The sequence below is a fragment of the Octopus bimaculoides genome, chromosome 22 (assembly GCF_001194135.2).
Source record: "Octopus bimaculoides isolate UCB-OBI-ISO-001 chromosome 22, ASM119413v2, whole genome shotgun sequence".
NCBI lineage: Eukaryota > Metazoa > Mollusca > Cephalopoda > Octopoda > Octopodidae > Octopus > Octopus bimaculoides.
The window spans coordinates 13,446,341-13,458,324 of record NC_069002.1 but is presented as its reverse complement, the minus strand read 5'-3'; the positions used below and the strand labels follow the sequence as shown (position 1 = coordinate 13,458,324).

Sequence of the window (11,984 nt, the reverse complement as noted above, 5' to 3'; positions counted from 1 at the left end):
TATATATATATATATATATATATATATATATATATATATATGTGATATTTGTAAAATGGCACTCCGTTGGTTATACAATGACAAGTATCGCAGGCTTGAGCATGTACCCTTAACATTGTCCACAGGGAGATGACAAGGCCAGCCCTTTGAGTTACAGGTATAACCCATTTTCATCTACTGAGAGGAATAGAGCAATGTGAAATAAAGTGTCTTACTCATGGACACAACATGCGCCAAAAATTGAACTCATAATCTTATGATTATGAGCCAAATACCCGAATCATTAAGCGACATGCCTTGATGATAGTTGTAACTGATTGTCACTATCATACAAACAATGTCACACTCTGTGAGAACATGTCTGACCATGGGAAAATAGAACCTCGCTTGGAAAGAGGTGAGGGTTAGTGACAGGAAAGGCATCCGGCTTAAGAAAATCTGCCTCAGTAAAATTACTTCATACCATGTATGCATGGAAAAGGGGATATTAAATGATGATACTGATGATGGTAAAATGATAGCTGGCTTTGATGATGCACAGATAGACTGTAAGAGAACACCAGTATAATAATGAAAGTAACTGAAGACAACAATTGTGTGTGTATGTGTGTATGCATGCGTGTGTTAATGTAAGTTCAACGTTTTCTTTGTTGCTTTCTTGAAAGTGTACGTATATGAATGAAACGATCTGATGACCGTCTTAGCATGACACAAGACAAAGCCCATTTGTTGACCGTTCAACAGTTGTGTTGACAGCCATATTTTAACATTGGTTAGGTTTGTTAAGGTGACAACAGTAGTGGTGATTGATAGGTGGTGGGCAGGTGATACTACTGCTGCTGCTGTTGTTGTTTTTGTTGTTGAGGTCAATGATTGCTATAATTGTTTTTTTGTTTGTTTGTGAAATAATTGTTCCTAATTGTAATATAATAGTTGTTAGGTGTGGTTGTGTGGTAAGAAGTTTGCTTCCCAACTTCATGGTTCTGGGTTCAATCCCACTGTGTGGCACCTTGGGCAAATGTCTTCTACTATAGCCTTGGACCAACCAAAGCCTTGTGAGTGAATTTAGTAGGCAGAAGCTGAAAGATGTCTGTTGTATATATGCATATATATATATATATATATATATATGTATATATGTATATATATCTATGTTTGTGTGTCTTTGTGTCTGTGTTTGTCCCCCACCGGTGTTTGACAGCTGGTGTTGGTGTGTTTACATCCCTGTAACTTTGCAGTTCACTAAAACAGACTGATAGATTAAGTACCAGGCTTAAAAGAAAAATAAGTACTTGGGTTGCTTTATTCAACTAAAATTCTTCAATGTGGTGCTCTAGTATGGCCATAGTCAAATGACTGAAACAAGTGTAAGATAAAAAATGAAAAAAAATTACATTGTCGTTTCTTTAATCCCAGTTAGGCTAATCTAGTTGACCCAGGATCAAAACGAAAGACATTCTGGTCATGACCATCCTGTCTTAATTTCAAATAAAGGATAACTAAGTTCTGTGTGTCTGCTGTCTCCTTTTTTTTTTTTTTTTCTTAAGTCTAGATGTGATTCAAGAGGGATTTGACTGCTATTTCTACCAAGTTGTTGGTATGAGTTTTTAATTCAGCCCCAGGTCAACCCGAAATTAAGTAAACTTATGGTAAAAAGCATCCCAGCTGTTACCATCTCATATGCTTAAGTGTACCTAGGGTTACATTATCAAATTTGTCATTTCCTTTTCTAAGATGCTAGAGTGTGATTTGAGCTGGCAATACAGAGACATATGTAATGGTGGTTTTAAAATGTTGTTTATTCCCAGATCAACCTTGATAAATTAGCTATTTACTGATTAAACTGGTTGTATCGAAACCGAGCCTGCAGAAAAGAAATGACAGCCAACAGACTGGATTCAACGTATAGGTGTGACCTCTGCAAACAAGACTACCACTCTCGCATCAGTCTCTACAGCCACAGGAGGCGTTTCAAAAACTGAATAGACAACTCAACGGATGAACCAACAAAGGAGCTACTATGTAGTCACTTGAACTTGTAAAAACAACAGCCAAATATCTCTCAAATCCCACAATTTCAGGTTAAAATATGCCTGTAACAAAGAAGATAGCAATACAACTTTGACAAGTGTAACCATTTAGTTTTCAGATTAAAAAAGTGCCAATCTCTAACTGTAGAGAGAATCACTTGACATAGTTTGTCTTTTGTGATGTATCTGCATTAAGTATAATACACAGATGACTATTTTAATCTAATACTGCTTCTGTTGCATATGAAAGACTTAACTGAGTCTATATTTAAACCTAATTTGATGTGATTTTCCATTTGTGAATGTTTCCTTATCCCTAAACCATTTACCAAAATTGTGCTAAACTGGGGGGAAAAAAAGGTAACTTTACTCTATTCCCAATATTTCACATCAGTTTTGTATCTGATCAATATTAACCAGTGCTGGTACTCCAAAAGTGCATCTGGAATTTTGATTCTTTGTCAGTTTGCTAGAGATACCACTGGACTTGCTTTCTACCCATCATTCATTGGAGATTCCTGCATTATATATTGTTTATCGTTGGTTTCCTGCACTATAAGTTATTGTTGCTTTCTTGCATTATCTTTTACAACACCGTAACTAAAGGAATCAAGTCTTTAGAGTCTTTGGTTGCATTCTACTCTTTCTTTAATAAATGTATTTCCTAGAAAACCAGTATTTTGAATGTGATCAGTAGCTACAGCTGGGATTGAATTAATATATCTAACTTTCTATATGTAGGTACATGCAGATCTTCTTGACGTCTCCAGAATGCTGGCATTTTTGATAGAACATGGAAAGATTGGTGAGAATGAGGTAAGTTCCTTCTTCGTTTTATTACTTATTTTGATCTGACTTGAGTTCTTATGAAATGGATGATTTCAACCTTAAGCAGCTTGAGTAGTTTTAGTAAACTGGCAAAAATAAAACAAGTACATCTTCTATTGTTGGCACTCTGTCGGTTACGACGTCGAGGGTTCCAGTTGATCAGATCAACGGAACAGCCTGCTTGTGAAATTAACATGCAAGTGGCTGAGCACTCCACAGACACGTGTACCCTTAACGTAGTTCTCGGGGATATTCAGCGTGACACAGTGTGACAATGCTGACCCTTTGAATTACAGGTACAACAGAAACAGGAAGTAAGACTGAGAGAAAGTTGTGGTGGAAGAGTACAGCAGGGTTTCACCACCATCCCCTGCCGGAGCCTCGTGGAGCTTTAGGTGTTTTTCGCTCAATAAACACTCACAACACCCGGTCTGGGAATCGAAACCGCGATCCTATAACCGCGAGTCCGCTGCCCTAACCACTGAAACTGATACTCCTTACATTAAAGGATGATCATTAATAACATTTTTCACAAGTTTTCCATACAAGTATATCACTAATTTTCCCTGTCTTTTGTCATCTCTTTTGTGGAGTCTAGTCTCTTGAGATCTATCTTTGTTACTTTTCATCTTTTCGTTGTTGTTTCTCTTCTGTAGCTGTCTTTCACCCAGCATCCATTGTCCATTAATATTGTAGGATATCTGGATGTGACATTAATAAATGATGGCTCACAGTCACATCTGAATATCTCAAACCCACTACTGTATCCTAAGCTTTATCCAGCCACACTGTAAGCAACCTTAGAAGTTTTATGGAGAGATGTGTCCTCTTCAACAAATTCACTGGTTTAGTGTACTTTCTTACCTCCACTCCTAGAAAGCTACACACCTCAGACAAACCTACCAGTCTGCTATAAACTCCTTCTCTTCCTCTCTCCACCTCCAAAGCTCCCTACTTCTTTTGTGAGCCCCAGCAACAGCATTGTAGAGAGAAGGCAGGAGCAAGATAGTGAAGTTAACCCAACTCAGGGAACTGTACTCTGAATAAATTTTGTATGGAGGAGATGCAAACTCTGCAAAATACAGCAATGGTCACTTGTCTGAATAAAAATAGATGCAGTGTAGAAGTGAGACTTTATTCCTGACAAATGAATCACTCTTGTGCTGTCAGCATGATTGCATACTCACAGTCCATATTGTAAAGTGGTTTGTGATAGAAAGGGTATCCATACCAGAATCATAGCAGTTACATATACATTGAAAACCCCTAATAGTATATATAGGGACTGACACTTACTATATTAGAGCTGAAGACCGTGGGACGGTCAAGTGGGGAACATCATGACTGAAACATGTAAAAGAATAAAGAAAGAATATGTTTCAAAAATCAATTAAGGTTCATATTTTTCAGTGTACAGAGCCACAGCTAAATTAGCCTTGTTTATATAGAGGTTATATATAGAGGTTGTATATAGAGGTTATATATATTATAATATATATATCTGCTATAGAGGTTATATATATTATAATATAAATACTGTGATATTGTGTGACAGGACACTGATATTAAATGAAGTGTTGACACTTAAGGTGTGAAAATTAGTGGCCCCAGTTTCCTGTTGCTACTGTAATCATTGAGTATATAAACAGATTAGCTGCTTGTTTCTCTGCAATTGGTCAAATTGGTGTAGATGTCTCTGATGAGATTCTAATAAGATTCAAAAGTCAATTAAGGTTGTTCATTTCTTTTCAGTCTGTGGGAAAATAGCTAAATTAACCCTGTTGTATATCCACTATATAGGTTACATATATGTATATATATATATTGTTTTATTCTTTTCTGAACAAGGTCTTTAGTTGAACAAATTGACCCCAGGACTTATTCTTTGTAAGCCTAGTACTTATTCTATCGGTCTCTTTTGCTGAACCGCTAAGTTACAGAGACGTAAACGCACCAACTTCAGTTGTCAAGCAATGGTGGGGGGGACAAACATATATTTATATATATATATATATATATATATACACACATGCATACATACATATGTGTGTGTGTGTGTGTGTGTGTGTGTGATGAATTTCTTTCAGTTTCTGTCTATCAAATCCACTCGCAAGACTTTGGTTCGCCCAAGGCTATAGTAGAAGACATTTGCCCAAGGTGACATACAGTGGGACTGAACCCAGAACCATATGGTTGGGAAGCAAGCTTCTTACCACACAGCCACGCCCGCCTGTGCCTGTGTGTGTGCGTGTGTGTAATGGCTACAGGCTTTCTAAGCTATGAGTAAACCACTATACTTGACATTCATCAACCCGAAAAAAGCTTTTGACAGAGTACCACACTCTCTCGTCTGGTGGTTAAAGAAAACTAGTGTTAGATTAAATGTTTATGAGAACCCTGCAAGTCATGTACAGAGATACCAGCAGCAAGTTGAGAGTTAGAAATGAGTTCAGTGAGGTATGTACAGGTAGGTCTCCATTAAGATTTAATTCACATGTCTAAGGTTTACCAGAATCTCTTTAATCTCCTCACCTCCACCATACTAGAAACTTCATAACTTATAGTATTCCTAAAACAACAGACTGCTCTTGTAGCTACCCATATTCCACATTCTGCTTATTTCAGATTCTCTAAGATATGTTGGGATTTTGTTCCAGATTATCTTCAGTTACTTTTGTCTTAATATGGTTTCTATTGTATATGCTACCTTCATGTCTTCTTATTCATTTGGTGTTGTGATTTTTGTTCTGCTTTATAGTTCAGTTTGTTTATTCAATGAAAGCTTTTCTACTTCTTTCTTTTATTTTTCTCCGAAATCTTTCCGCATTTTCTTTATTTGGTGAATTGTATTTCGTGAATTTGTATTGTTAAATTCTATTTTATTTGAATTGATTGATTTTCCATGCTTTACACATCACCTGTTGACAATATTTATTTTGTGATTTTAAGATCCTGTTTCTGTTGAATTTTCAACTTTCTATATAATTCCCTTCCTTTGTTTCAGATTTTAGTTATGTCTCTTGTGTTGTGATTTATCTCCTGTTAAATCTTTTCTTTTGAAACAGGATCTATTTTAGGTTTTCAGTTTTTTTTTCATTTTCACAGACCAAAATTACGACAACTACAAATTTCATGGGAAAAGCACAAGAGCACATACATGAGTTATACTTAGCATGTTATAGGGTGAGCAGGTGAGAAGATCTGACCATAGGAGAGACCCCCCCCCCAACCACCACTACCATACATACTCTGTGACTGTTGCCAAAATTCCACCAACCAATGAAAAGCAGGTGGAAAATGGGGCATCAGAAGATAAGCTAATTTAAGAGGAGGTCAACATATTTTCACCTAGTTGAAATGTATCATCATCATTAGCATCATCATCCTTTAGCGTCCACTTTATGTGCTGGCATGGGTTAGACAGTTTGACCGGAACTGGTAAACCATGGCACAGGTGCTTTTACATGCCACCAGTAATGTGACACCGGCATCAGCTATGAAGGACCTAATTTTGACTACATAGTGAATGAAGTAATGAGTCAAGTAGTGGACCAAGTGGTATGGCTGACCGAATTGATCACTTACTCAGTTCATGGAGAATAATGTAAGAAATAAACATAGTGGTCTCAGAGAACCTAATTGACCATATACTCTTTTACTCTTTTACTTGTTTCAGTCATTTGACTGTGGCCATGCTGGAGCACCGCCTTTAGTCGAGCAAATCGACCCCAGGACTTATTCTTTGGAAGCCTAGTACTTATTCTATCGGTCTGTTTTGGCCGAACCGCTAAGTTACGAGGACGTAAACACACCAGCATCGGTTGTCAAGCGATGTTGGGGGGACAAACACAGACACACAAACATACACAGACACACACACATATATGTATATATATATATATATATATATATATATATATATATATATATATATATATATATATATATATATATATATATATATATATATATACATATATACGACGGTCTTCTTTCAGTTTCCGTCTACCAAATCCACTCACAAGGCTTTGGTTGGCCCTAGGCTATAGTAGAAGACACTCGCCCAAGGTGCCACGCAGTGGGACTGAACCCAGAACCATGTGGTTGGTAAGCAAGCTACTTACCACACAGACACTCTTACGCCTGTGATGAATGAGATAATGAGTCAGGTAGTGGAGCAAGAAGTATAGCTGAGACTAATTGATCACTTGCTCAGTTCGTGGTGAATGATATAAGAAATAAACTTAATAATGAGTTCTGTTGTGGACCAAGTGGTGGAACTGAGCCCTTACATGGTACATACACTTATCTTTTATTTTGTTGTGATTTGAAGAGACAATGCTTAGACTCCAGCAAAAATATAGACACAGAAACCAGGAAATTATTTACTGTAAAATAAATAGGTCTGTATTGATGATAGTGGTGGTGTGGGGGGAGGTCACTTTATAAATGTAAAATGATGTGGGGTGGTGGTGGTGGGAAAAGGAAACTAAAAGTGCTAACATAACTAATGTATCTTTAATGAACAGAGTTGTGTGTGGTGACCGCATATACTGAGTATGAATTATACAAGAGGGTACTGGAAAGTTACTGGCTTTAAGGGTATTGTGAAAGGTTTTGTAGTGGCTGAAGTGACATGCCATGATGTAGCTGACTACCAAATGTAGTGTGTAGATGTAACACTTGAAGGTTCTCATGTCGGAGTAACCAGTGAAGAACATTGAAGAATCAACACCAAGAAGGAAGAAATATTATTCACATATATTTATTCGTTTGCCGACAAGTGGTTAGAGAGACAGCAGTAATTGTAGTGACAGTGACAAAAAGGTTGGCTCGTTGGTTGGTAGTTGATAGTGTAGAAGTTGCTGTCAGAGTGAAAGAGTAAGGAATACACGGTGCTGACAAGAGAGGAAGAAAGGATAAAGGTGGCATCATCTTTCTTGTATGTCTAGTGAAATATGAAGGGAAGTGTTGCTCCTTGGTCATAGCTGACACAAAACAGGAAAAGATAGGAAATGCTCTCATCATCATCATCATCATCATCATCATCATCATCATCGTCGTCGTCGTTTAACGTCCGCTTTCCATGCTAGCATGGGTTGGACGATTTGACTGAGGACTGGTGGAACCCGAAGGCTACACCAGGCTCCAATCTGATTTGGCAGAGTTTCTACAGCTGGATGCCCTTCCTAACGCCAACCACTCCAAGAGTGTAGTAGGTGTTTTTACATGTCACCGGTATGAAGGCCAGTCAGGCGATACTGGCAACGGCCACGCTCAAAATGGTGTATTTTATGTGCCACCCGCACAATGTGCTGTTATATAAACTATGATCAATAATGTTGGTCAAACCCTAAACAAAGGACTGGTCTTTTCTTGACCAGCACAGGTCCTTGTGTGAAGAGGCAAAGGACCCCTCCCCCCACTTGTTTTAACAAGCAACAAGAGAGTAGATTTGGTTTGAAATCTCAGGCAGGGCCAAGCAAGGTCCCTACAGCCTGCTTGGAGGACCACTGTCATGAGTGTGTGAATCTGAGAGGGGAATGTGTTGAATAAAATCATAACTAACTGATCCTCTTGTATTTTCTTTTACCCAAAACCAGGAACTTTTCAGTTACTTGTGGTCATCGCCTCTATTGAGTATAACAGAGAAAAGGATACTGGCAACCTTGAAGTTGATGAGAGAATAATTTACTATGAATAAAACAGGATTTTGCCAGTTAATCATTATTCTAGGAATTTTGTAGGAATAAATTTCTATATATAGCCACAACACACTGGCATCATTATTTTAATATATGTAACTCACAAAATAATTAGAAACCATTAATTGTTAATTCCTGCACAATGCATAATGTTTAATTTTCAGAATATAATTATAACTATATCTTATACTGTATGATAAACTACAATCCTGTTTAACTGTCTTTTTTTTTTAGTGGGAATGTTCAGTATGCATCCAACATCAAATGAGTCTGTTGTTAGGATCATGTATTTATGTATATTTGTACGGTATTAATGTGGAGGTGCAATGGCCCAGTGGTTAGGGCAGCGGACTCGCGGTCATAGGATCGCAGTTTTGATTCCCAGACCGGGCGTTGTGAGTGTTTATTGAGCGAAAACACCCAAAGTTCCATGAGGCTCCGGCAGGGGATGGTGGTGAACCCTGCTGTACTCTTCCACCACAACTTTCTCTCACTCTTACTTCCTGTTTCTGTTGTGCCTGTAATTCAAAGGGTCAGCCTTGTCACACTGTGTCACGCTGAATATCCCCGAGAACTACGTTAAGGGTACATGTGTCTGTGGAGTACTCAGCCACTTGCATGTTAATTTCCCGAGCAGGCTGTTCCGTTGATCAGATCGACTGGAACCCTCGACGTCGTAAGCGACGGAGTGCCAACAACAAAACGGTATTAATGTATAATGTTATTATGTGTGTGTGTATGTGCGTGCACACACACATGTATGCATGTGTGTGGGCACCTTGGATCAGGTGCTTTCTATTAGCCTACCCCAGCATGTTATGTGTTGGCAGAGCACTTTCTGTCCAGCACTCTATCACCCATGGCATGCCCCAAGGCTCAGTTTTCTTCCACTTTCTTTCTCTTTCTATACTCTAATGACATATTTACCTTTTCATCAGTCAACACCTGTCCTTATGCAAATGATACATGATCTGGCCAAGCAAGGTCCCTACAGCCTGCTTGGAGGCCCAACTGCTTGGAGGACCACTGTCCTTATGAAAATGATACATGATCTGGCCAAGCAAGGTCCCTACAGCCTGCTTGGAGGACCACTGTTCTTATGCAAATGATACATGATCTAGCCTTTCATTCCTCCATACTGTTTCCCATCTGCCCCATAACCACGTGCAAGCTTAGACACCACACACCAACCTTGCTGAGATTCCATAAATGGAGACCTTCAAGAGATCCATGTCTCTAAGGGAAACAAACATAGCAGTTTTGTCTCTTTCAATCAAATAAACACAAACACCAATCATATCAAGACAGCATAATTGCATCAAGTCCCACTTAAACATGAGTGGCACTTGGTCCTCAGCCCTCATAATTGCTTCCAGTTTTAGTTTTCACTGTTTCCTGGTAAGCGATTATCTTTAACATTACTGAGTTATTATCATGATTGAGTTTTCCTTCTTTCAGTTTTTGTTTCCATGTTTTACCAGGTGTCTTCCTGACACTTGGGACAAAGATTGTTTATTTATAAAGTTATGTGAAAAAAAAATTTGCACGGGTGGTAATCGTTCTCACGGCAACAATGCTCTTCTCAATGTGTGTAATGTACCAGCTAAAACAATCTTCTGCACTTCTTGCATGGACGGTAAGCTAGGGGTCATTCTCAAATAATTTTCAGTTCCTTTTTTTGATCATTCCTAGTACTCCAACAATCACTGGTATTGTAACTGCCTTGGGATGCCACATTTTAAAAATTTCATTTAGCAAATCTTTATATTTTCTGAGCTTGTCAAATTCTTTTGTTGAGATTTTATGATCACAAGGGCTTTATTGTTTTCGTCTTCCGCAATAATATGCGGTTTATTAGCTTTGATGGTTCTGTCTGTTTGTACTGGAAAATCCCCAAATTCATTACATTTTCTCCCTCAGAAACAGCCCCAAGGTGGTGATTATATCACTTGTCAGCAGTTTTGATTTTATAATGCCAACAGTATAGATATTGGCCAACTGTGTCATGTCTTGATTTGTGCTCCACTTCATTGTGAAATGAAGAAGACTGAAAAAGAAGAGAAAGGCTTGACAATAATCTTTTCTACTCTAGGCACAAGGCCTGAAATTTTGGGGGAGGAGGCCCAGTCGATTAGATTGACCCAAGTATGCAACTGGTACTTAATGCATCAATCCCGAAAGGATGAAAGACAAAGTTGACCTCGGTGGAATTTGAACTCAGGACGTAAAGACAGATGAAATACTGCTAAGCATCTCGCCTGGTGTGCTGCCAGCTCGCCATCTTAAGGCTTGACAATAATGGCAACAAGGTGTGTATGCATGTGTGTGTGCGCATGTGTGTGCAGGCAGGAGAGTGTATGTAGACATGTATAAGTGTATATGGATTTAATGTATGAAAACATGTATGTGCACACATATTTTTGTATGTTTGTATATATATCTATGTGTGCGTGTATATTTGCAGGTGAGTGGGTGTCATATTTATATGCAAATAAATCAGACACACCCAACATTTTAAAAAAAGAGACTTGTCCAAGTAACATCAGTCACACGCACACAACAAAAACAAGCCTCCATGTGCACTTGTGTGTGTGTGTTTGTACATATATGTATATTTATACACACACACACACACACACACACACACACATACACATCTGCATATATGTGCCTATCTACATACAAACATGTGAGTTGTATGTACATATTTATATATAAATATCTTGTAACCGTCAAGTAGGGCGTAGGATGGAGAACTGAGAGAGCTGGTGTATTTAACACAGTTTCATGCATTGAACTGGATAAGATTTCATACAATTAGGGTGCCAGTCTCTTTCTCTCTCTCTCTCTCTCTCTCTCTCTCTCTGCCGTTGCTTAACAAACACAGTCTGACACTAGTAGTTTGTAGGAATATATGAAAAACAGAGCAAGTTTCATAAACATATACCACCACCATCATCATCACCACTATCTTCATCATCACTTTTAGCTTTTACTTCTTTTTCCTTGCTTCCTTGTGTCAGATTGAATTTATTGATGCGGTTTTTCTACAGCTAGATGCTTTTCATTCATCTTGCTGACCAGTGCTTGTTTCCAGGCAAAGTAATATTTCCTCCCAGATGTTCAAATAATCAACAGCTCAATGGGTAGATATGTTTTCACAGCAGATTGCAGACAACTGACACTGTTTTTATAAATGGTGGCCGTTTTACAGTCAGCACACAAATGTCAGGGTGACTGAAGACACGCACATTAGCAAATGAAAAATGTGTAATGGTGAATAAAGAATACCAAAATTTTTTTTTTTCAATCTCCTGTTATGTATGCATGTGTGTGTGTATGTATGTATGTATATACAGCATGGAAGATAGTTGTGAAATGATGATGATATGTATACACACGCTTATATATATATATATAT

At 38.2% G+C, this 11,984-nt stretch overlaps 1 protein-coding gene across 5 annotated transcripts in view; it reads left to right on the top strand.

The window, feature by feature from the left end:
- The window catches only part of LOC106872786 (serine--tRNA synthetase-like protein Slimp), a 105,631-nt gene that overhangs the window by 73,319 nt on the left and 20,328 nt on the right, over positions 1 to 11,984 (top strand). For all 5 annotated transcript variants that reach the window (XM_052975782.1, XM_052975783.1, XM_052975781.1 and 2 more), the window contains exon 16: positions 2,772 to 2,846. In XM_052975782.1, the coding sequence (XP_052831742.1) occupies positions 2,772 to 2,846 (75 nt within the window). The remainder of the gene's footprint in view (positions 1 to 2,771; positions 2,847 to 11,984) is intronic.